The 27,216-nt window shown below is 35.3% G+C and overlaps 2 protein-coding genes and 1 long non-coding RNA gene across 3 annotated transcripts in view; all 3 read right to left on the reverse strand.

The window, feature by feature from the left end:
- cltca (clathrin, heavy chain a (Hc)) overlaps positions 1-1,312 on the reverse strand; it is a 41,878-nt gene extending 40,566 nt beyond the window's left edge. The window contains exon 1 of the mRNA XM_073874296.1: positions 1,007-1,312. Coding sequence (XP_073730397.1) covers positions 1,007-1,048 — 42 coding nt within the window. The 5' untranslated portion in view covers positions 1,049-1,312. The remainder of the gene's footprint in view (positions 1-1,006) is intronic.
- A 1,819-nt stretch (positions 1,313-3,131) lies between these two features.
- On the reverse strand, positions 3,132-6,527 carry btg3 (B-cell translocation gene 3). Its single transcript, XM_055208383.2, has 5 exons — positions 6,375-6,527; positions 4,592-4,798; positions 4,325-4,462; positions 4,034-4,235; positions 3,132-3,784 (listed from the first exon to the last, which is right to left on the reverse strand). The coding sequence occupies exons 2-5, from the start codon at positions 4,762-4,764 to the stop codon at positions 3,572-3,574; spliced, it is 726 nt and encodes a 241-aa protein (XP_055064358.1). The 5' UTR covers positions 4,765-4,798; positions 6,375-6,527; the 3' UTR covers positions 3,132-3,571.
- A 2,044-nt stretch (positions 6,528-8,571) lies between these two features.
- Positions 8,572-27,216, reverse strand: part of LOC141369198 (uncharacterized) — a 47,628-nt gene continuing 28,983 nt past the window's right edge. Inside the window, exons 2-4 of the long non-coding RNA XR_012372778.1 lie at positions 9,522-9,582; positions 9,036-9,401; positions 8,572-8,901 (exon numbers count right to left, since the gene is read on the reverse strand). This is a non-coding gene — a long non-coding RNA (uncharacterized lncRNA). The remainder of the gene's footprint in view (positions 8,902-9,035; positions 9,402-9,521; positions 9,583-27,216) is intronic.

Below are 27,216 nucleotides of genomic sequence, written 5' to 3' on the forward strand. Positions count from 1 at the left end.
AAAATGAAAACACTGAAGGCCCAGAATAAAGGGACCAATGAAAAGCAAGTCTTATAACAGACCATTAGTGACCAGGTACTATGTAAATATAAGATTTAACAATAGCTAATAGATTAAACCGCAGGACTGTGTGTCATATAAAATGACCCATGCCAAGTACATAGAACCAGCATACACTGAATTATTGGTTTTCACACTGCAATATAAAAACATATTTATTATTATTGATGACCAAAACATAGAAAATGATTTTAAGCCATTGAGATCCATTCATTTTTTTAAACAATACATCATTTAAGTGCAAATGGAGAGGAACTGAAAAAGCATAACGTGACGCTTCCTAATGACATCATGGGAGCACACGCACGTATTAAGGCGGGGCGTTGTTACACCTGCTACCTGACTCAGGTAATCTCGACGTCTAATTTAAAAATATTTCCTCTTAGATTAAAGAAAAATTTAAAGTGTATGAATTTTGTAGCATAGAGTGGTTAATTTTAACCAACACAAAATAAGTATATCTGTAAGGTATATTAATATGTACTTTTGTATATAAACGGCAAGACAGTTGTTTAGAGTTTAATGCAATGACCTTTTGACTACTAAACCCTGCCATTTATTTTCAGTTTAATCACTTCCATATTCAGGCCACAAATCTTGTTCATGCTAAACTAGAGTTTAAATAAATCACTACATTTACACAGTTAATTCAACTAAACTCTACAAACAGAAATCGCATGCCCAGAATATTGATGTGATGTTGCCTGTGAAGACACGACACACGGTTTTTAGACGCTACCAGCCAGTATATTCATGATTCTGCTGGTTTTACCCGACTGTTGCTAAGCTAACTCCCCTGCTACTGCGGCTCCTGTATAATGGGAGGTCTTATTCATGCTAGAGTGGGTTTTACTACGACTGTCTATTTAAAAGGACACGTATGTTTTCATTACAAACCCACAACAAATCCACAGCGACTGTCATTTGAAGATGTTGAAGTCTTTACCTGCAGGTGCTCCTGGAATCTGATGGGCAGGATCTGAGCCATGATGATGGTGGTTCCTCTTCGCTTTCCTCTCCAATTCCTTCTGTTACACCTAATCTAAACTACACCAGATCCAAAGCCGGGGGTGAATGGAGGTGGTCTCGTGTTTTTTTGGGGAAGGGAGATGAGCCGGGGATGTGTTCGGTTACTCTAGTCGCCCGCTGAATGTAAATGAGGCGCTTCAACTCCAGAATGTCAATCGCCGCTGAAGGGAACTCTACAAACCTGCAATGGCGGCGGAACCCGTCCGGTGGAGAAGCGCACCGGAAACAGCCGTAGACCTCAATTGAGGCGGAGGGATACGAAGCGCTGTGCGGAAGAGGGAATTTAATTTCGTTTGACGACTTAATGTTATCACTTTTACAAGAAAAAATATAAAAATATTGTTCTTGTGTAAGAATACACTTATTATTATTATAAAGATTGATATGGTAATTGGGAGTAAAAATTACGATGAGTATAGGAGGTACTAGTTCTTCGCGATTCGCCCTTTGCTTTTTGCCACATCATTCGTCCTCGTGAACTGACGTCAGTTCCGATAATATTTCTCATATTTTATTTTCAGCCGTAGGCCTGTGTTATAGCTGAAAGAGGCTAAGTGTAGAGACGTGTATTGTTAATGTGAAAACTTGCGTCTGTCTAAGCTGCATAAGTGCAATATTTATGTTTTTATCATATATGGCACATAAAACAGTGGCATAAATGGCTTTTCGCAAGTATCGTTATTATGTATAATATACAAAAAATAAAATTGGTACAATAAATATTCTATGGCTAGGGTATACAAATATCTGTTAAATGAGAGAAGCGATAGAAAATATATTTTTTATTGTGAATTTAGATTGGTTGGGAGTTGGGGCAGTTTTAAACAGTCATCTCAATGTCAAGTGTAGCCTATCTACCTGAATTCACCTTATATAATTAAATCTACCTATAGTGCACCTGTACACGGATCCCAGGATTTGGATATCACCATATCAGGGTCTCCGGTTTCCTCAGAGGCCTTTTCCTCACCAAACAGAATAGTACAGGTACACAACATACTCTTATATTAGGGCACTGTTAGCCATTTTGTTTTCCACAACCATCATTAAAGCTTTCTTTTCGAAGCTTCCATTGTTATTTAAAAATATATCCAAACTAACACAAATATTGACTTTTGCTATTCAAAATGGCTGCATTGACAGGTTCAAGATCAGCCTGACCGCAAGTCAAGCTCAATGCTAATATAATTTGATTGGTATCACACAACACAATATTATTTACGTCTATAAAGTACATTAATTAGTAATTTGCATGGCATCGTACTTTTTAAATTTATTTCTAGAACAACACTACAATCCATTATTGTTCTCCACAGTACTCTGAATTTGCATAGAGGTACAGTTACATCACCGCTGTTGCTTTAGTCATTGGTTTTATGCCGTCTATTACCAGAAAGAGGGTACTATTACAAAACACTTATAGTAAATTAATATATGATGAAACATAAATGTTCGGAAGCAAGCACATATCTTGATGCACTGCTTGTTTTGAGTATATATTAAGTGTGGCAGATATTAAACAGCTTAAAGCAACCTGTTTATCAAACGGTGTAGATTGGACTGGATATTATAGACACTTTTCCACACAATGGGTGTGGAAAAGTGAACGATTAGGCAATTCTTCAAGTCTGTAATGGTAGGGGCTGACAGCCATGAAATGTAGCCATTTCCTCTTACAATGTCACGGAGTTTGTGGATAGTTTGCTGGGCTCAGAGTTAAGGAAGGTGTGGCCAGTATATTGAACTTGCTGAACTGACTCATGCAGAAGAAAATCTGTACCGAGAGTGCAATTATACATATTCGTGCATTGGGACATTCATCTATTTCCACGTGGTATAGAAGCACTACCTGGTTTAATAAATCAGTACTGCACTGTCTTGTACTACCTAAAAAACATGACAAATGATTTGCACCAGGTCCTTGGTGGATGTATCCCAAGTGCGCAGTTAGGAGGCCCAAGTAGTTAAATATTAATATTGTGCTGCCACCTAGAGGTTTACTAACAAAACTACAGCCAAATAAGTTGAAAACATCTAAAATGTTTGATATTTGAAAATGTTTTTTAATGTTATCCATAATTTAAGTGGTCTATGCAATACATAATACTTTACTGTGAATAAATAATACATTTGGTCATTGAAACTATGTCAAAAACGATGTAAAGTGTTATCAAATTACAATGATCCCATTAAACATAAATAAAGCACATATTACCATTACCATAAAAATATTGAAATACTTGAAATACATCTAATCCAATATGTACGATACACTCTCTATTACAAATAATCTAAAGTGCAAACAGTTACTGTTATCTTTAAAAAATAGACCAGTCACAAATTCAAAAAAAAAAGTGACAATAGAACTAGAAAAATACATTTTTAAAAAATTTGGTCAGTCATCTTAGTGGTAACTTCAAAAAACAATTTCCAACTGAACATCTATCACATTGATATCAAATAACAAACATAGTTGCAGTGGTCACAGGAGCTGGTGTGCTAGATTAGGAGCGCCGGCCCAGTAACCGTGCTTGCTACGGTACCCGTGCTGGACCCAGGTGTGAGGTTTATAGGAGTGGTTAGGTCTGTAAGGGGGGCGGGGCATGTAGTGTGGCCTTGGAGGATAGTTCCCCTTCCCAGGTCCAAATTTCTTCCTTGGTTCAGGCTGCCATATTTGGGGACTGGCATATATAAGCTTTAAAAAGAAGAGTAAATTAAATACAAACACAAAAAAATTAATAAATTCAACACTGTAAACCCAAAAACAGAAAAGTAAAAAGTGCAAAACAGTTAATCAGGTGTACAATATGTTACCACCTGTTATACATGTCAAAGCCAAACCCCAAAATTTCTAGCTAAATCCTAAATTAATTTGTTTAGGTCAAAATAGTCAAACTCGTCATCAGTGACAAATCAGGATTTCAACATTAAAGACATTGTGTACCTGGTAAGGAGGTTGGTGGTGGAAAGGTGGGGTGAACAGGGGCTCTCTACAGCTGGTGTCCTCATCAGAAGATGACCCAGAATGGTAATCTGACGTGACCCTCTCCACAGCACTCGTCACCCTTTTCGTCACATCCTCTTTATCATCTTCATCATCACTGGAGAAGGTGGCCACAGTGAAACCATGATTCTTCTCACCGTATCTAGAAGAAAAAACACATTAATGCACAACTCAACACATATGTAAAAAAAAACATATATTCTGTATTTTTCAAGGCGTGTGACAGCTTACCTGCAACACACCTCACCAGGGTCCACCCATAGAGTTAGCTCTTTAGGCAGACCAAGATCTTTGTATTGCACTCCACTTTCAGCACATGCTCTGAACAATTCGGCATCTTCTTTCTGAAACCGGTTTACTCTGATACACCTGCATACAAAACACATCGGAGGCACATTTTAGTTTTGTGAACCATCAAAATGTTTTGAAGAGAATAACATACCTAATACATAGACATGAAACAGTCTGTTATCAAAGTATTGTGGAGTACTGTTGTACCTGAATGCTTGGCCCTTGCTTGGGTTGTCTGGATACCAATGACCCCTGTACTTCTCCTGTAATGCTACCGTTAACCGTTCCACAAACAGGTCCATCTTTTCTGCATCCAACTTCTCAGCCTTCTTTATTAACCGCTTGAGGAAAAACACCACGGCTGCGATTTCTTTCTTCATTGTTAGCTGTTCAGCTGAAATCCTGGTCCAACGTCTGTGAATGTAAATCCATTCATTTTAACCGAGTACAACAAATGCCTATCTACTATCTACTAAATGCCTACTTTGAGCAGTGCTTCCCAAACTGTGGGCTGTAGCGATATTACAGGGCTAGGCTTTTTAACATCAAAATGTTAAAATATTCAATTAAAATCATAGTTATGATTTTAATCACAATAGATGTGTGAATATGTAGCTTTTGTTACACATTTTGCTGTTATACGTAAATAGTAGGCAGTGTTATGGGTTTACATGCAATGTATTTGTAAAAAAATACTCTTTAGTACCTAGACAAGAATATGACGTCTAGTTTATTCTACATTCATATTGTATTTTATCTGTTTTTATACACATAAAATGGGGGCTTTGTATGTTTTTGGGGCAATTGCATTAAAGGGATAGTTCACCCAAAAATAAAACTTTTGTCATCACTCTCATGTTGTGTTACAAACCTGTATAAAAATGCCTTTGTTCTGATGAACACAGAGGAAGATATTTTGAGGAATTGAGCAAACTCATCAAAGGCCCCATCGACTTCCATAGTATTCAAGTCCTACTATGAAAGTCAATGGGGCCATCTTCAAAATCAAATAACGCAACAGAAAAATTTTTTTTTTAAAGATATAGATACACAAATTAATCAGTAAATAAATAAAAACTGATTGTGCTCTATTTGACACTGTCACATGTTCTGTTCGATTTCAAGTATATTGCAACACGTGTCAGATCACGTTTCATTAATGACGTAATCGAAACAGATATATCTAAAATATGAATTGTCAGCAACGGAAATCTACACGTGTATCAGAAACATAAGCTCATAAGGTCTTGGCTGTCCACGAATCCAAACACAAGTACTGTATTAACAAAGCACACGCGCGGGAGAGAGCGTCAGATTGGCGCGCTGAATACATTACAACCGTTTAAACAAGTAAAACAGAATAAATGAAATGACTCGGTCTGATATCTTTATCGCATCCTTGAAAACGTATAATTTTCACGTTATACATTGCCATTTTTATTTAAAAAGTCAACATGCTGAATTTCTACGCTTTAGATTAACCGGAGGCTTAAAAACAACTATTTTTTTTTATTTATAAAAACGCACTTTAGTCAGCGTATAAATGTCGGCTAAAATCGCAACTTTTAAAGTAATCTGTATTATGTCGGGGCGTCTATTAACTGTTAAATTACTCATATGTTCAAAAGCTTGCTTGGTCTGTTAACGTTAACAGTTAGTCACACAGGAAACATCTGATTCAGTTGCCCAACAAAGAATAGTGAGCAAACCGCGCTAACGGCGACCTTATTTGCACATCATATAAAAAAATATCATATTTTTAATCACGCTCCTTAATAGGGGATGAAATAATTATTACAAACTAAAGCCAGCCAGCTAGCTAACTAACGTAACATCCTAGGCGAAGTTAACGTGGCCTCGATGTCATTTGAAATACTAGTCTACCCGAATGTTTTCTTGATTAAATCACTCGTAACTTTACATTTAGATGTTGTACAGCATAAATTATTTGTTAGAGATCTCATACCGCTAAAAAAACAAAGATACTGACCGTGTTTTCCTTTCATCCACATGTGGGTAACTCCTGCCTGCCTGTTGCCTGGCACACGCGACAAGATCTGCTCAATGTGAGTCTCGAGTGACGTCATTTTGTATTTTACGCATGCTCAGAGCAAACGATGCTTGGCTGAATCGATTCTTATGATTCTTTGAAGCTTTCCCTAATGCACACAGCAGCCCAGTGAATCACAACAACCGTTTTTACTCCAGGCCCCACCCACTGTCCACAAAATTAAAGGCGCCCCACTTACAATTTTTACCAAATAAAATATCATGACATAAGATCTTCGACAGCATGAGCATCACCACCACCTTGATCGCAATATGATTTACACACTTATCTCCACACATATTGCCTTTAGGGTCATTGTGGACAGATGTGGTTTTTGAGGGGGTGTAGGGGATATCAACCCTTACAAAAATTAACCATGGGTTTACTACAGTTAAAACCAAAAAAACATGATTGCTGTAGTAAAACCATGGCAACCACAAAATAACCATGGTTTTGACAACCATGGTTTTTAAAAAACATAGTTGAACCATGGTTAGTGTAGTAAAACCATGGTTAATTTTTGTAAGCCACGGTCACACTGGACTTCAAACATGGAAGTATTTTTCGGACGTTGCTGCGGAGAGTGGGCGGAGAGCAGCTCATTAATATGATGTTTGGCTTTGTCCATGTGTGCTTTTCAGTAGAGAGAAAGGTCATGCAGTGACATACCAGTTTTGTGGCTCCTCAACGCTCCAAATTATAAGAATTCACAGATCAGAGACTTAAACTTTGCTACAAGCGAGCCGTGAAATATCGTCAGAAAGCATAGGCAGCTGACTTAGCCTTGCTGCCTAATGAATTTTATTGCATAATGACTTTGGTGGAATAAAGGCAGCTCTGGGAAATGCATCCAGACAGCCTTCATAGGAAGCGTATTGGAATTCTGTTTGGAATATAAACAGAGAGCACCTTTGTGATAACGAATTTCATATTTGAAAACTCTCTGCAATACTAATTTCTCGCTTGAAATGCAATCAAAAGGTATAAAAAGTTAAAATAAGGCACCAGAAGCTTTCTTGGATGCCATTTTTTTTCGAACTGAATGTGCGTGCATGTGCGTGTGTGAGAGAGACATAATGCGATTGCGATGTCATAAAAATATAAAAAGGATATTAAGATCTTGTTTTTGTATTATGGAAATGATTCAATAAGTGCCGTTGTGATCCCACTGCCACTCATAGGTGGCAAAAGATGGAGATATTAATTACATTATAGTAGTACAATATCATATCCTCAGCATTAAAAAAAAACTCCAAGCAGGAAGACTGTTATTGGGTCATTTAATGGTTTTTAATACATTGTTTTCACAAAGCAATTTACCAAAAATCAAGAAAATTAAAAAGCAATACTTAAACATTTACACTACAAATATACATTTTCTGAAATTGCAGACAGACCACAACACTGGGCTGTTTTTAACTTGATCTGTGACTCACTGATGAGGTTTTTCTCTGGGTAAGACAACCTTAAGCTTAACCCTTCTGAATAAACAGCTTACATGACTACTACCAAGTCACCACTGAACAAACTTTGCATAAAAGGTTCAGAATTTAACTGAACAACAATCAATTTTCTTCTGTCAGTCATTGTTTGGTGTCTCTTCAGTCAGTGTTTAATGTGCTGGTGGTGTTAGCGCCGCTGTGGCTGCAATGGACAGGACGATGATCACCCAGCATTGAATAAATAAGCTCTGACTGCGGATTAAACTGTACAGATTTAGGTGATACAGAAGACCTGTGGTTGGTTTTTCCTGGAGAAACATGAGATTGTCAAACTACTTCAAAATGTACTTACAGACACTAATGTGGAAATATTTGATCTTAAGGATCTTAAACTTAAGTTTGCTTGTGCATTATTGTTTCATTATTATTTTGGCAACCGTCTCAACATTAGTGAGGAGGTGTTGAGATATAGGGATAAAAATATGAAGTGTTAGAAGATAAGATCATATTTGAAACTCACTGAAGTGCTTCAGCACTACTGCCATGATTAAAATGATAAGAGTCAGCAATGCAGAGATCGTCAGAGCAATCTTCATATTATTACTTATATCATGTAAAGATGGCTCTTGAACAAAATAGAGTGAACATAAAATCAAATCACTATTTGCACTGGCTGATGAATTATTATATTTTTTATATACACATATATTATTGATTACCTGTTTTCCTGTCATTACAATTTGCAAGAGACAGATGGAGCACAACTTGTTTGTTTAATGATGAGTGGTTTACCCCACATGAATAGTTTAAAGAATCAGATATGTCAGAAGATAAATTTATGTATGAATGGAGGGTGAATGATCCATCTGAATTGTTTGTGATGCTGTGTGTATGAGAGATGTTCAATAATTCTCCATCTCTCAGCCACACCTGCTGTAGATCAGAAGGATAAAACCCCTCAGAGCTGCACAAAATTATGGGATGTCCATCAGGCTCTTTCAAACATGTGGACACATGGGGACGTGCTAGAATTGGGGTTAATGAAACATGGCACTGTTAGTAAAACACTCAATAATCAAGAGCACATCCATGTCAGTGTTACAGGTATAGTATATAATATTAATAATCATGCAAAATTAGGATTCTTTAAATGTCTTACCTAAAACCTGAACAGTTGTGTTGTTTTCTCCTATAGTCACAGCAGGAGGAGGTATATCTCTATCCACAATACATCTGTAGGTGCCTGAATTGTTTATCTGAAGATTTGACAGCTCAAATGTTATTTCTTTACTATCTGTAATCCAGATACATCTGATGTCTTTATTGCATGACTGACGCATACTTGTTTTATTTTTATTATTAATTAAATATGAGCACAATTTATGATCTTTATTTAAATGTAGAGCTGCATGAAAGCGTTCAGTTTCATCAGAATTGTTGTAGTTACAGCTGATATTGACAGACATTCCCTGATGAACCTTAAAAACCCGATGGCTGTTTAGCACAATATGTTGTGTTTCCTGACCTAAAAAGACAAAAAATTCATTCATTTTAATGTTCAGAATTTTTATCATTTTGAAATATGTTTTCATAAATGTTTGTGTGTTTTATGAGCTTCAGACGAAACAGAAAGTATTTTTTTTACCTATAATCAAAGATGGAAGAATCAACACAAAGCAAGTAAAGGTCAAAAAGTTTTGTGATTTCTGCACAGAATGAAAAACATTAATTATATGAAACAAATTGCATACTTATATCCTATTGTACATGTCTTTTTGTAGTATAAATCGTGTATTTTTGACATTTCCTGATACAAAGGTACCCAAACAATTCATTCATTTAACCATTGATTCATTTAGGAATGGTTAGCTTGACACGTTAATGGTCACTCAACAGTCGCTCTAGCTTTAATCTCATGACCTAAAAACTGATCAAGCTCAGCCATCTTGAAGAAGATCTCAACTTTCTAACTCAACAGTGGGGAGATAAGGAACGAGAAGTGAGATTCCTGAGCAGTCATAGACAGCAAAATCACTAGTCAAAAATGTACACGGCTGGTGTATATATGGGTACTAGTAATTTTGCTGTGTAGATACATGTGTATCTCTTTCTGGCATCTTATGGGGGTGGAGCTAAGATGTGAGTAAAGAAAAGGAGACAAACATGAAACGAAGAACATCCTTTGGCCATTTCTTAAATGGATGGCTGCACCCTCTGTAGGTCGCACATGCGGGCTGCATACGTCATCAAACCTGGATTATTTAAATTGAGCATTGCATTTACACGTCATCATAAGCCTATTACAACAATTTACAATAAACTAAAAATAATAGTAAACTTTATTATTGTTGATATTTTAAAATATGACCGTCTTTATGATGTATGCAGCCTATAAATGCAACCTTTGTAGGATGCAGTTTCCCGTTCGATTCAGCCTCTAAATTGGGACACAGCTTAAGTGTGCAACACATGGCGATGCAAAGCAAATATTCATATGAAATGCTAAGGTTCAACTTCTGCAATCTGCAGGTGTGAAAAGCAAATATATTATTTCAATAAAAAAAACTTTAATGCCCCAATTAAAAACATTTAAAATTAATTTACTTTACACCCTTTCAATTTAGGTTTGATCTCTAATCTGAATGTGTGAGTGAGAATCACACATACTAAACTATAAGTAAAACTAAATGTATACTAAAAGTATAGCAGCCATAAATGAATAAAAAGACATGACTTAAAAGGGACATAATTAAAAAAAAATGTATACTGCCGGGTTGTTGAATGCTTTATTCCGATTAATTGAGAATTTTCCCATGGCCCTTATGAAAATGAGCCATGGTTTTACTACAGTTTAAACCAAAAAAAACATGGTTACTGTAGAAAAACCATAGTTACCACAAAATAGCCATGGTTTTCAAAAAACATAGTTAACTATGCATTGCTAAAACATGGTTACTTCAGTTTTACCACAATTATTAAAAAATAATGCACACAACCGTGGTTTAACGGCACTTCATTTCACGCCAAATTAACACCATGGGTGTGCATTATTTTTAAATAATTCTTCAATTATTCCTTACGTATTATTTATGTCCTGTTAAAAATATTATATATACATCTGTTCTTTAAGAGAGTAAGGATTTCCAAACTACCCATGTTCTTACCATTTTATCATATGGTTCCTCTGTTGTTGATAATTGTAGTCTGTTTTTCACATGAAGTAAAGCCTTAATCTGTGATGCTGGATGTGTCTGTCTGCAGTGGCGTGCAGACAAATGTATATTAAGAAACAGAAAAAAACAGCTTCTCATTACCAAGGGGAAAAGAGAGGAGTGTTTTAAAGTCTAACATTTGTGAAGGAACCAATTTTAACTCACTCCTAAATGACAATATGCCCTAAATAAAGTGCACTTGACCTCAGATCAGATGAACAAATGTGGTTTGCGGTTTTAACAGCCTGATGCATGCAAGGCTGCTCTCATGTGAATTTAAATGATGTTACTTACTAAACTCAATTTGTGTACAGATATGTATACATTTGGTGCCAATGTGTAATGTGAACTCTGTAGGTAAAAATGTGTACTTTTTGAAAGGGTACCAACCCAGTGATAGCTAGGAACCATTTTTTCTGACAGTGTGACTATACAGCTATGAATATGCAGTTTCAAACACTAAATATCATTGACTCTAATAATAGTTTATCTTGCAGCGAAGACATCACAGCCTCACTCTCTGACTGGGTAGCTAAACTGAAGCAATGAAGGTTTAGTTAACCACACAGTGCGAGAGGAAGTAAAGATGTTTCAGAACAACATGGAGGCTTAACTTAGGTCTGATAAGGAAAAACCTGCAAAAGTAAATGTCTCTGCAGTTGACAGATTTTATTACAATGGGATTATGTGGAAACATAAATGTGTATTGAAAACAGTTGCGCTCAACTCCCAAATAGTTTATGGGTGCGAGTAATAAAGAAGTTGGCAAACATGAATCTGCTCATAGAGAATTATTAAACATTTTATTATGAAAAACATACTTATATTTACGGTAAAAATTATATTGTGGTATAATTATAACACACTGCACTTCTATTGGTTTCATTTCCTTTACATTATGGTGATAAAAAAGTGGCATTATAGGTTCCTTAATCCTTAATGAAAACAAAACGGGGTAAAATAAAGCTCTGAAGCATTATTTCTGGTATGTAGTGGCGTGATAATATCTAACAATGCATCTAAGCCCTTATCGAAATTCACAAATTGAACTTGGGGCTTGAGCCCCAGCCTCAGGTTTGCTCTCTCTGAAGGGCTAAGGCGCCCACTCGGCTAAGGCGCCCACTCGGCTAAGGCGCCCACTCGGCTAAGGCGCCCACTCGGCTAAGGCGCCCACTCGGCTAAGGCGCACACTCGGCTAAGGCGCACACTCGGCTAAGGCGCACACTCGGCTAAGGCGCACACTCGGCTAAGGCGCACACTCGGCTAAGGCGCACACTCGGCTAAGGCGCACACTCGGCTAAGGCGCACACTCGACTAAGGCGCACACTCGACTAAGGCGCACACTCGACTAAGGCGCACACTCGACTAAGGCGCACACTCGACTAAGGCGCACACTCGACTAAGGCACTCGACTTGACTTCATCAGACAATACAGGCAAATACAAAATGAACAAGCACAGAACAAGAAACAGATGGGCATTAAATAGGGGAGCAAATCAAGAGGGGAACAGGTGATGAGGATCAAACAATAAAGACCAATGTGGATGACAAGGGAGCGGGGTAAAAGAGACGAGACAAGGAAAACACGTGGCCTGATATCAACACACCATGGCATGTGTTCCCACAGAGAACATGGTACTGTCAGAACCCTGTCAAATTGAACTAGACATTACAAATGCTGGCAGAATCCTGACAGTTGGTTAACTCATGTGCTTTATCTATAACATCATTTAAAAATCTGTTTATTGCGGTTATCATGACAAGATTTGGCTGTGAAATATGTCACAGTAAGTGTTTTGTGTTGATATTATCTTGATTTAGTTTATCTGTTGCTGGAGTTGCACTTGAAAATGAAAAGCATTTTAAATTTAAATTTAGTTTTCATTTGTATTGCTTTTGATGTTGTCTTTAGTGAATCTTTGTTGGATCGTTGGTGGAGTATAATGTTGTTTTATAGACTGGTTATAGATTTGAGAATGTTCTTGTTCGCCAAAAGGAAATTACGACATACCCTAGGTTTTCCTGTAACGCTGCCACTGCTGCTCACACCTACAAAGTGGCTATTTTAACATGCTATAATAAATTATCTGGTGTATTTTGAGCTAGAACTTCACATACTTATTTAGGGACACCAAAGATTTATTTGACATCTTAAAAAAGTCTTGTAAAATGTCCACTATAAAAATGGTTTTCACCTCACCATATCCAGATGAACAAAGTCACCATATACAATAAATCCTTGGGTAGCATTTAAAAACCTAAATAAATGCAATATATATTAGCACTTTTTAAAAGCAAAAAAATCTGCTTACTTTCCAAGTTGGTCTTCGTCAGGTCAGACAAACCATGATTTTAGCAGATTAATTATTTGTATTACCATAGTTTTACTACAAATATAATACCGTTGTTATTATTGTGAGAACACAGTAAATTTGTGGGTACTAAATAAAACGGTTTGCTTCATTTTCTTAAGGGCAAAAGATCACAAGTGCATTGCTTGAGAATTATTACATATCAATTATCATAAAAAAATGTGTTAAAAACAGGAAAACAAAGCTTTGGTCTTGAAAAACTCTGCTTCGTGTCATGCCACAGTACCACATTGGGTGTGCATTATCATCAAATAATCCAACAGCCGGTAGTCAATTATTTCTTGTTTTTTGTATTATTGCCTCTGTGAACACACTGAAGCTCAGTTGGTGGCGTAAATGCACTACATTTTTGGACTCCTTAAAATGAAAGCTGAGAATGAAATTACATCTTAGTATTACATATCCACTCAGCATTCATCAAAACTCCAAACAGGAATGCTGTTTTATGGGTCATTTAATTATTTATATCCATTGTTTTTACAAAGCAATTTACCAAAAGCCAAGAAAATATAAATTTTTTACGCAATAGGGACTTAAACATTCACACTACTCCAAATATACGAATTTGCAGACAACACTGAGCTGTTTGTAGTAGTTTGGGAAAGAATTGACAATATGAAGCACTTGACCTCAGATCAGATGAACAAATGTGGTTTGAGGTTTTAACAGCATGATGCATGCAAGGCTGATCTCATGTGAATTTAAATGATGAACTGTTACTTACTAAACTCAATTTGTGTACAGATATGTATACATTTGGTGCCAATGTGTAATGTGAACTCTGTAGGTCAAAATGTGTACTTTTTGAAAGGGTACCAACCCAGTGATAGCTAGGAACCATTTTTTCTGAAAGTGTGACTATACAGCTATGAATATGCAGTTTCAAACACTAAATATCATTGACTCTAATAATAGTTTATCTTGCAGCGAAGACATCACAGCCTCACTCTCTGACTGGGAAGCTAAACTGAAGCAATGAAGGTTTAGTTATTTTAACCACACAGTGCGAGAGGAAGTAAAGATGTTTCAGAACAACATGGAGGCTTAACTTAGGTCTGATAAGGAAAAACTTGCAAAAGTAAATGTCTCTGCAGTTGACAGATTTTATTACAATGGGAGTATGTGGAAACATAAATGTGTATTGAAAACAGATGCGCTCAACTCCCAAATAGTTTATGGGTGCGAGAATAAAGAAGTTGGCAAACATGAATCTGCTCATAGAGAATTATTAAACATTTTATTATGAAAAACATACTTATATTTACGGAAAAAATTATATTGTGGTATAATTATAACACACTGCACTTCTATTGGTTTCATTTCCTTTACATTATGGTAGGTGATAAAAAAGTGGCATTATAGGTTCCTTAATCTTTAATGAAAACAAAACAGGGTAAAATAAAGCTCTGCAAGCATTATGTTTGGTATGTAGTGGCGTGATAATATCTAACCATGCATCTAAGCCCTTATCGAAAATCACAAATTGAACTTGGGGCTCGAGCCCCGGCCTCAGGTTTGCTCTCTCTGAAGGATCAGAGCTCGTGTTCAGAGCTCCCTTCGAGGACAGCAAGCCAAGTTTGTTATCCATAGTCATTAAGACTGAATGCTCAGGTAAACTGAACCTTAGTTACATTTAGGTAATGTCATATAAAACTCTTATACACCGTACTAATTTTATGGTTTAAGCGTGTTGAATGTAGCCATACTATGCACTCGAAGAAAGGATGTGTTCATTTTTTATACATTGTTTTGTGTTATGCTATTTAACACATTATGAGCCCCCTATTTTAACAATCTAAGCACATGGTCTTAAGTGCATTTAGGCAGGGTCGTGCACAGGGGGGTGGCTCAGTGGCTAGAGCCACACTCTTAAAACGAATGTGTTAAAAACAACACATTAGTGTTTATTCTGGGACGGAACACACTAAATGCGTTGTCCCAGAATCCACCCATCTCTGTGTTATTATTAAAACAACACATTTTGTGTTACTTTTTACACAACTTATGTTATTTTTTTAACACAAAATCAACAGAAAATGACACGTGTGTTAAAATTACAAATAATGTGTTAAAAGCTTAACACACAAAGATGTGTAAATCCTTTCTAAGAGTGCACTGCCTTTCTGCCTTCATGATGCTAATGGACTAATCAGATTCTATGGATTGTGCTATGCTACTTTTGATAGCTACTTTGACGCTCTCGCCGGTGGTGGTCTGAACGCACAGTCTGCACTTCATGATGTCATCAAAGTTTGGACTCTGAGGAAGTCCATAAGTCTGGAGTGTGCCATTTGGGAAGTTTTCTTGACATTCTAAAAACGTTTTTGTGTTGTCTGAACGTTAGAGGAATGTTACATTTTACAATTTTTAAACATTATGACAATGTCATGTTTTAATGTTCACACAATGCTTAAAACAGCAATTGTTTATTATATTGACTTGTTTAATTTTTATGTAAATGATAGAGAAACATTGCATTTTATTATTTTATAAAACATTATTTCTGAATGTTCAGTAAATATATTGCTGTAGAAAACACAAATCACTTATTAGGTTTAGATGTTGATGTTTTGTTTTATTTTAAGTCACCATTATTGTGATTACTGTTTGTTTTAGTTGGACTCTTGACCCTTGGTTTTGTGCTTGCCCTGGTTGTGTTAACTTTGTGCTAATACACCACATTTGTTATGAACATGTAAAGTTAGTAGTGTAATTCTGTGGTGGTTGGTACATAATGGTAAAGATCATCACCTAATTAATTTACTAATTTTCTGTCAATAATGTTTGAGATCCAGCACTTTCACAGCAGTTTGTGATTAAGGAGTTTTAGAAACTTTGGACAAAAAATATCCACTGTATAATTGGGATGCACAAACATCAAGAATCAGAGTATGATTCTCAACTTATGAAATGAAGTTGACTCATTTCAACTATTTTTTATAAAGTAAGATAAATGACTTGTAAATCCAAGTTGATTAAACAAAAACATTTAAGTAGAGCACGTACACGCATGCAGACTCTCCATGAGGAGTGCTTTAATTCTCATGACAAATTAAAATTTCAATTTTTATATATTTAAAATGATATAAGACCAATGTTAAGTTTCAGATATGTTCTTCTAAAAATAATTAAAATGATCCTAAATGAGCATCATTATAGCCTGTTAATTTCTGCTGTTTTGTCTGAATATATGGCAAATGCCGCCCCTGTAGCTACCTAATAATTCTGCACACACTGTATTTTATTGCAGTGTTATCACCACAATTTTGCAAACAGTCATTGGTCACTTGTGTTGTTGACCGAGTTTTATCAAGGGGATATCCAACTACAGTGTTTTAAAAGCAGTTCTGCTTACCCCAGGTCTACTCGCTCGTCTCTAATTACTTTTTGACAGTTGTACATTGATTCTGCATGCTCCCAAAGAGCCCCAAAGTTTTTTTAAAGCTGTGATTGGGTTAGCCAAATGTCAAATAAAAAAACAATCGTCTCTTAATTAAATGTTTCATGGGCAGGTCTGTCCAGAAAAACATTTGTTGTACAATGACAGATAAAGCATCTTACGCTAACTTGAAAAAAAAAATCCATTACATTGCCACTGTGTCTTGCAGCACCATCAATGAATTAAACAAGAAAGAAAGAAATGGGCAGCAATGCACGATGTAGTGTTATGGGCTGGTCAAACAAAAATAGTATGAGATGTATTGGCCCAGAAGTACATCGCCGCACTAGGAAATTGCCCGGTCTGCCCCTGCCCAAAGGACATCACTTTTGGCCAGTACATGCACATGTAAACTATCCAAATCGACCAGAGGTGTAAAATCCATCTAGTACCAGTGCTGTGATTTGCTGAAATGCTCGGGGGGCACCAACGAGCCAGGAGGTCACCTACTGCTGAAAATCTGTGCTAATTAGCAAATCCAGGTGATTGGAACAAAATACTGGAGACTGAGAGGACTTTTACTCATGGCACATGGATTTTACATCTCTGAAATCGACTTACAACAGTGAGAAAAACCACCTAACTCTAAAAAACTCCTAAAAAGATGCAGAGAATTCCTGCTCATCAGCATAAGCGTGCTAGGTGTTTTGAATATTTTGATCTGAAACTGGATACATGTGTAAATTAGTTTAAATTTGGCTTTGAGCACAAAATACAAACAATGTGAGAGGTCATTTTCACATCAGATTGATGGTCAGATAAGATAAAAAAAACTGTTGCTTGTATTCAGTTGTGACGGGTGAAGATCAGTGTAACTCACTTCAGGTAAGATCACCATTACATTAATACTTAAGATCAAATTTCTAGCTGCTTTTGTTTTACTGTTTTGCTTGTATTAGTCACGTGTAGCTCTTTATATTGTTTGTATAATTTGTGAATTAAGCAAAATGTTGTGCCGTAATTTTCTATTATTTGAACACATAATTTTTTTTGATTTGTAATTGAAGTAAGCATTATCTAATCCTTTACAAACAAATAAAAACTTTTACATAAAAATGTCACATTTATTTCAATGACTTCCTTGCCGTTTCTGTTTTATTATTATACATTCGAAAATTTAAATAGAATTGCTAAAGTAATATAAACTTTGTGTTTTGTCATTGAAATCAAATGGTGGACAAAACGCCAACCGCAAGTAAAAGATACTTACTAATCTAGATAATAGATGGGCATGCCCAGCAAACAGAAAAAAATCTAAGAATGTTCCTTGAATGTTCCCAAAAATCTTCTGCTTTATAAAAAGTTTTTTGTTTTTACGTTTTAAGGATGTTTTTGGGTTACAGGAATGTTACATTCTATATTCCATTTTCAAACGTTATGACAAGCATGTTTTAATGCTCACACAATGTTTAAAGGGGTCATAGGGTGAAAATCAGACTTTTTCCATGTGTAAGTGCTATAATTGGGTAAAGATTTCTTTTACATCTTAAAAAATATGACCCCTGTTTTCTATATTTACTGTACTTTTTATTCTGTTGTTAATGATAGAGAAATATGGCATTTTATGATTTTAAAACTGTTATAAAACTCACTTATCAATTCACTTATTAGGTTTTAGTTTTAGTTGGACATGGCAATTATTTTACATTTTAAATGATTTTAATAGCATTTTCTGAGTGAAAATTGTTTCCTAGGTTTTTTAAGTAAATCCTATACACATTTTTGATAAAAAAAGCACCAATGCGCATAAAGGCCCATGAAGGGCCATTGCAGGCTTGCTTGCAAGGTGTAGTTTGTCCCGAAGTGGCAGCTGTTATATTTTTTAATAATGCAGATTTTTTTTATTGCTGTATTGGACTGCCATAAACTTGTATGCTTTTCCTTAAATGACCTATGTCTACATAAATACTTAGTTTGAGGTACAATACAGTTTTAAGAAATGCAAAACACGAGTCATGCTGGTATTGCAGTATGACGGATTAAACAGATAATGCAGCAAGTCTTATAAATTAGTGGAATATTTATCTCTTATATGTAATCTTCTGTAATAATTTTACTTTAATTATGTCTTACGTCTTAACATAATTGAATCCTCTATTTTATGTTTGATACATTTGTCTTATTTAGATAATTAAGTATTCAATTATTTGAAGATTATGTTGCTGTCATGCATCTTTTTATTCTGGTTCTAAGTGTTTCTTTAGATCTATGTCATATTTACATCAATTGCAAGATTTTACTCCCACTTTTTCAATAATACTAATAATAATGGAATGATGCACTGTTTTGAATGTGTATTTTGGATATTCAGATCGTGTTTATATATAATCCCTCAGTTCCACATAAAGCTATGGAAATTTATCACATTAGAAATGTCAATACAAAAGTGGAACAGGTTATTTGAATATAATTTGTGTTTGGATGAACATAGTATTTTTCAGTTAGTCAGAAAGCTTATGTTTATGATTCATAGGAAGCGCTACATACATATGTAGTTATAAATCATATCTCTGAATTTACATAGAAATTTTTTTACTTCCCCATTACATTGTTTTTCTGTATCTATGCGACAAATATCTGCGTCCACACTATACACGACTGTAAACACAACATGACCATTCACCCACACTGCGAACACTGAAAAAAATATGGAATAGGATTTACTTGAAAAAGGCTAGGAAACAATTTTCACTCAAAAATGTAAAATAATTGCAAAGTAAAGGCTAAACACAGTCATCAACAGTTTTAACAAGAATGTTCTAAGTAATGTTTACATGGGATTTTTAAGCAATATATTTGGAACGCACAAATATCAAGAATAAGAAAATGAATATCAACAATGGTGTCAAAATTAATTATTTACCGCAATGCACGCTGGGAGTCTTGGATGAGATATAAATCATGTGTGTGGATGCTGGAATAGTTGAGCACTTGTATCTTGTTCTGACAGCAGTTATTTTAGGTTTCAAACAGAGATGATGAGAGGCAAAAGTGAAAAGATTGCAGCTTTTAACTCTGCTTCAGTGTTACTTTTTAGCACTCTGTAAGCAGTGTGTATTTAACTGGAGATTTTGTTGTATTTATCTATTGCATTTAATATTTTGGCTTTTTCATAATTTTAGTATTACTTTCTCCAGAAAAAGAGCCATCAAATCAAAATTTCCAAAAAAGTAGTTGATTTGACACAGAATGACCAGCAGGCGTTTACCATTAATGACTCAATCATCAACACTGCTTCAGTGTTACTTTAACACTGCTGGTGGTTCCATTTTGTACACTGACTGGTGTTAAAATTAACAACAGGGGCCTCATTTATAAAAGTGCAATGTAGGAACGGTCCTACATTTCATCTAAGACCATTTCTGAAATGATCGTAAGTGTGATTCAGAGAAAATCTTTTCCAGATATGCAGTTTATAAATCACAAATTATCTTAAAATTCTGGGCAGCCAAATGCTCTTAGAACTCCGCCTTGTAAACGCCCATAATTTAATTCATTAGCATATAAATATTAAATTATCAAAGGCCAAATTCTCTGACTGGTACAATGGCGAGTGGTAAGAACACTGAAAAAAATTATTCATTGAATTTAATAAATTTTTTTAAGGTAAGTGGTTGCAATCAATTTATTTAAGCTACATTTAAACAAAAAAGATTAGTAACCTAAAATAAAATATAAAACTTTTGTTTAAAGGGACACTTCACCCATTTGCATTAAGCTTTGTATAGTTAGAGACCCAGTCATGTTTTTGAATGGTCGTGCATTATTTCCTCAGTTACCCTTGAGACAGGAGAAATACAGATTTCAGTGTTGCACTTCCTTCTTTCAATGACGTAAAAATCATCATATTGCATCATTGAAAGAAGGAAGAGCTAAATCTTTGTTGAGGGAGTGAGACTACAAACACCCCTTTTCTTGGTCAAATAGGCACCAAATTCGAAATGTGTCTTACATATCAACTACAAATATAACACACTTTCAATAAAGATTAATGTTTTTATGGGTGAAATGCTCCTTTAAATGTAGCTTAAAGAAATTGATTGCAACCACTTACCTTAAAAAAATTTATTAAATTCAATGAATCATTTTTTTCAGTGAAAACATATTTGTTGTTGTTTGCTTAGTTTTTAATATTTCTAAATTCTAACATGGAAACTTTATTGACATCACTCAAGTTAAGGCAATTATTAGTCCACCTTTCAATTCACAGGTTTCATTTAAATGTAGTTTTACAAGTAAATGTAATATTTGTGTCTTAAAGGTTTTGTTTCAGTTTGCCACGCCTCCTGCACTGAAAAAAATGATTCATTGAATTTAATCAATTTTTTTAAGGTAAGTGGTTGCAATCAATTTATTTAAGCTACATTTAAACAAAAAAGATTAATAAAGTAAAATAAAATATTAAACTTTTGTTTAAATGTAGCTTAAATAAATTGATTGCAACCACTTACCTCAAAAAATTGATTAAATTCAATGAATCATTTTTTTCAGTGTGCACGGCGATGTAAAAATTAGATATTTTCAACTTTAAAATTCAAAGATCGTATCTTAAAATGTTGGAATATATTCCATATGGATTCATTTGGATTTACAGATTTTTATCATTAAAATTGATGCATGGGAATAATTTATATTAATTTTTGAAATATCCATCACTCTTAAATGTCGCATGTCCCTTATTGTACATCGAGGATTTACAATTTAGTTCCTTTCACGTCATTTTAATTATTAAATTAAATTAGTTTTTACTTTCATTCAATAAAGCATATGTTTTGTAACATTTACATGTGCGTTAAACACCGCAAAGCAATTTTGCTATATTCTTAAATATTTTTTGAAAATATTTTTTGTTTCCTGAACCTATAGCTTGGGCGCCACCTTTTTGCATCAGAATAGGCCTACATTTAAAAATATAAAAAAAAGGCCAACATATTTTGTTTAAAATATATTCTAAAACCTTGTTAAATTATTTTGGAGTAGTAGGCGTCTCCACAGTTCATTCTTGTTCATTTTCTGTGTGCATCATCGTTGCATGTTTTTTTATTACGTTTCTATTCTGAATAAACAAACAGCGCAGTTAACATGCTCCGTCCTTGTTGCATTAGTTCATTAAAAGGGTCATAGTGTGAAAATCAGACTTTTTTCATGTTTAAGTGCTATAATTGGGTCCCCAGTGCTTCTATCAACCTAGAAAATATGATAAAGATCAACCCAGTAACTTAGTTTGGGTAAACCATTCTCTGCAAGCATGTAAAAAATTAGGTAGTTCAGATTTCGCCTGTTTTGTGAGGTAGGTAGCAAGGTGAATTACAATAATTCCGCCCCCCCCCCCTTTATATGCACTATCCAACCACAGCACTACCATTTAGTGCAGCGAGAAAGAGAGAGAGAGAAAAAATAATTGACAGCACAATTGAGTTTTAATTACAACAAACCACCATCATTGTGATCAGTGTTTGCATTTCATTCGCTCATTTGCATTTAAAATGACACACCCAAAAACGGCACACTTTTGCTCAGGCCTACAAATTTGCAATTTTAACATTCTATAATAAATTATCTGTGGGGTATTTTGAGCTAAAACTTTACATAAGCACTCTGGGGACACCAAAGATTTCTTTTAAATCTTAAAAAAATCTCATAATATGACCCCTTTAAGATAATTCTGAACAGATTTCTGTAGTTCAAACTACTCTGAATTGTAGTTGAGAATGTCACGGTGCACTATTAAAACATTGTCGGTAATGTGTCGGTCGGGCCAAGCTCAGACACAACATGCAGGTGTTAGGATCCTGCCAGATCCTTGTTTTGTATTTAGGTCTAGTTCAGTATGGCAGGGTCCTGACAGTACAATGTTCTATGTGGGAGATGCGTGGTTTAGGTATTGGTTTATTCTGACCACGCATTTCCCGGGTCTCGTCACTTTTTCCACGATCCCCTACTCATGATTATTTCCAGGGCCCAGTTTTTCAAAAGTAATCCACTAGGATTTTGGATAACAGATTGGATCAAATCTTGAAAATGGGTTTTTCAAAAGAAAAAACGGATTACATAATCGGATTAGATCATGTAACCCAATCTTGGCTTTGATCCGGATCAAACCTTTAGTTTGGGTTTTTCAGAACTTTTTTGTAGGATTTGGATCACTTTGATCCAAAAAATCTGGATTAAACTGATCCCATCAGAAGGGTGGATTTAGCGTGGATTTCATGCCCAAAATGTAATGAAAACTTTAAAAATGTATCAAATAATACTATATTTGGTTCTTGCAGTATCTTACAAGATATCCTATTTATTCACAAGGTTTTAATTTTATTTGTTCATCTGTCAGGCTACAGGGATTAGGTTGGCTTTAACGTACTCAGCCTTTCAGTATAGGCCTACAGCAAAGTAGAAAGAGTTTGGCCTCATAAAATAATACAATTATTGTGGAGTATTTGACATTAAGTCTTTTTTTATTCAATACATCTATATTTGACTTGTTATAAATATACTCAGTGTTTGTGTTGTAGGTCTCAGATGAGCGAACTGATGGAAGAGGATGGGGTGGGGGTTTTCTTGTTTTTATTTATTTTTTTAAATGTGTGTGTTTTAATTTCAAATATAAATAAACTTATTGACCACACACTGGCTATTCCACTCGTTGCTCTTTACATAGCTATAGTTCTACATTGTGATTTCTATCCTGTTTGAGCACTGGTTATCCAGATTTGGTGATCCTGAAAAGTTCCTATCCGGATCAGATTGATCCAATCCGATGTTGCTTTGAAAAACTGGCTCAAAAGTAAACTGGATTCTGTGATCACGGATCGCAAAAGAAAGGATTACTAAATCCGGATCAATTTTATCCGGATTAAGCCTTTTGAAAAACCGGGCCCAGGTGTATTTAATTTATTTTTATCCTATTTATAAGTTCTTGTGTTTGTTGCCATTACGGGTTCGGCTGATCTTTCGTGCCTTGTTTCCTGTAAGTTTTTCTAGTTAGTTTCATGTCAGTTTTGCTAGTTAGTTTCATGTCCCAGTCGATGTCAAGTGTTTGTTTATTTAAAGTTTAGTGTAGTATTGTTTGAATTGTGTTTACCCTGTTCTCGTGGGTTTTGTTTTCTGTTTTTCGTTTTTAATAAATTATTATTGTGTTTTTGTTTCCGTGTCTGCGTTTGGGTTCATCCTCCTGAATTTTAACAAAAGAGCACAAATCTAACCAAAATTTCTTTGAATAAGGACAACTCCAAAACAAATGGATTTTTTTTCTGTATGTTAACCACAAAAAGTACAAAACAAAAAGTTTTGAATATGCCTACCTGCAATACTGCAATATTGCCACAAGGAAACGTGCGTACGTCAAGTCGGAATCTGACGTGGAGGTAAGTACTTTTCCACGTCAAAGACGAGTTTTATAAATCTGAGCGTTGTAGTGGAATTGAGCGTACACATGGTCTAAGATCAAATCTGTGCATAAAAACGCTTTATAAATGAGGCCCCAGGGGCTCGAAAAGGGTTTAAACATTGAGAAGCACTCTTTTATATGTCAATAACATTAATTATGCATTGTTTAAAGGCAGAGATCCGAGATAATTTGTGATTTGTAAATTTCACATCTAAAAGAGAGGGGTATGCACGTTTTTCACGCGTACGTTCAGTTTATTAATTACACCTACGCATTTATGATAAATGATTGTAAGATCAAATGTAAAGGGCTCTTTATGAGCAAGAGTCAGTTTGTTACTTTAATGCTTTTTTTTGTCTCTAAAGAAATTCAACCACTGACTTTGGATGAAATAGAAAGATACTGGTCTGTCAAAAATGTTGTCAACCCCTTTTAAAAGTAAGTGTGTTTTCTTGCCATTCAAAAGTAATTCATACTGATATTGATATACTAACAGTGTCAGCAGCAACAACATAAACAAACTTAAAGTCCCAATGAAATAATTTTTATTTTTAATGGAATATTGCAGTGTTTATTATGAACATTTTCTTAAGTCACGTGCCTCCATTAAAAATGTTAATCTGAAAATGTACTTTCGCCCTCTTATGGCGATCATATTCTAATGATGCATATATCCATCATTTTAGAAAATGTCCTAGATCTTTCAGTTGTGGATATTAAAGCAACACTATGTAGTTTCCGTGTAAAATTGACTTACAGCTCCCCCATGTGGTTGAAAAGCGCAACAGTGCCTGGTATCAGACACTCTTCTGCAGGCAGGGGGAGGGGCGGGGCTGTGTGCTCTACCCTCCACCGCCACTTTCAGAGTGTGCTTGTAGCAGCTAGGAGGCTGCTCAGGTTGCAGCAACAGTACAATTTGTCCAGTTAAAAGTTGTTCTATCACTGAAATAATTTTAGAGACATTATTTAAAGGTAAAAAACTACATAGTGTTGCTTTAATGGATATTTTTTAGGACAACACCGCACAGATTTCCCTTAAACCCTTTTCACACAGACATTGCAGAAAATACACAGAAAATGCACCCGGGATTTTTCCAGGATTGTTAGATTTTTTGTTCATTCACACTGCCAATGATTTGCCAGAATCTGCAAGGTCCCGGAAAGACACTTGACCTGTTTAAAGTCCTGGGGCCTCATTTATAAAAGTGTCATGTAGGAAGTTAGGAACTATTCTACATTTCATCGAAGACCATTTCTGAAATGATTGTACATGTGATTCAGAGAAAAGGAGCGTACGCACGTTTTTTGAAATGGATATTACAGTACTAGTTTGAAGCAGTGTCAGGTCTATTATTTTGAAAATTATAAAAACACATTTGGAAGGTTAAACTACTGAATCTATCTCTGACATCATGAATCTTTCTATGAATCTCATCAATGGTGATGATCAACAAAAGAAAGCTTCATGCTGCAATGCATGCTGGGTATCAACGTAGTACTAAACTAATTTATGACTTCCAGCATGCATTGCAGTTGATCGTTTTATCTGAATTTGTTTGATGATTGATTGTTGAGATTTGTAGGATGAGTAATGATGTCTGAATGGGTCAGCATTATTTCTGCTTATTACACGGCTCTCTGGAATGCTTGATTCTGATTGGTCAGTTGAGACATTTGCAGGTTCGTTCTTTTCAAATAATAACCGCTCCAAATTAATAACGCATAGCCGGACTACTTGCACGAGTAAAATCGCTCCGCGCCAATAAAGATCAATAAAGATTACTGTCTGTTTGGCACCATCTTGTGACAAACACTGGACAATCATGACAAGACACTGACAGCTTACCGAGACTGAACTTGACAAAATAGAGCATGACAGCTATGAAGCCATCACACACAAAAATACAGAATGGGGATTAAAACTGCTCAAAGACTGGCTAAAAGAGAAAAAATGGAGACAGACAAGTATGAAGCAGCGGATCTTAATAAGGTATTACGATCATTTTATGCATCTGTGCAAAGTTTCGCGGAAGGATAAAAATGTTAATTAAAAACAAATATGCCAATAAAATGTCTAAAATTCATATTCATTTCCAGTTTTTTTGTTATGTGGCAAGTAGCCGTGTAATAAGCGGGATAATGTAGAGGCAGCCGGTAGTTATTGGGAAATAAGCCCCTTCAGTGTGATACAAGAAACTCCGCTTCGCGTCGGGTCCTGATCACACTGTCGGGGCTTATTTCCCAATAACTACCGGCTGCCTCTACATTATCCCTTACTTATCATGTCACAGTGTATTTACAAACCAGAACAATTATAATGGTCAAAAATGGATCAACATAATCACGTAAAGCAGCTTAATTTTATATCACCTTGCCATATTCACAAAAAGCAATCAATTTCAACTTAACATTGAAACACATCTTTCTTTCCCCATGCACATGCGTTTCTACATAAACACATACAAACACTAAAAAAGAAAAAAAAAGATTTAACTTAGTGAATGTCAAGAGTCAAGGACCCAACTAAAGCAAACACTGATCACAATGATGGTTGTTTGTTGAAATGTTAATTTTTCTTCAATATTAAAGGGATAGTTCGGCCAAAAACGATATTAAACCCATGATTTACTCACCCCCAAGCTGTCCGAGTTGCATATGTCCATCGTTTTTCAGACAAACACATTTTCGGATATTTTAGAAAATATTTTAGATCTTTCTGTTGATTAAATGTAATGTTACAGGGTCCAGCAATAGTCCACGACCTTCAAGTCCAAAAAAAGTGCGTCCATCCTTCACAAATTAAATCCAAACGGCTCCAGGATGATAAACAAAGGTCTTCTGTGGGTAATCCGTGCGGTGTTGTTGTAGAAATATCCATATTTAAAATGTTATTAACATTATTAACTACCTTCCGGTAGCGCCGCCATCTT

The sequence above is a fragment of the Misgurnus anguillicaudatus genome, chromosome 12 (assembly GCF_027580225.2).
Source record: "Misgurnus anguillicaudatus chromosome 12, ASM2758022v2, whole genome shotgun sequence".
NCBI lineage: Eukaryota > Metazoa > Chordata > Actinopteri > Cypriniformes > Cobitidae > Misgurnus > Misgurnus anguillicaudatus.

Bases quoted from the DNA above. Each gene is read 5' to 3' on its own strand.
- btg3 (XM_055208383.2), bottom strand. From the start codon at position 4,764: ATGAAGAAAGAAATCGCAGCCGTGGTGTTTTTCCTCAAGCGGTTAATA. The intron at 4,236-4,324 runs GTAAGCTGTCAC...TTTTTCTTCTAG, and splicing joins CCTGGTGAGGTGTGTTGCAG to ATACGGTGAGAAGAATCATG. The intron at 3,785-4,033 runs GTACACAATGTC...TTCTTTTTAAAG, and splicing joins ACCACCAACCTCCTTACCAG to CTTATATATGCCAGTCCCCA.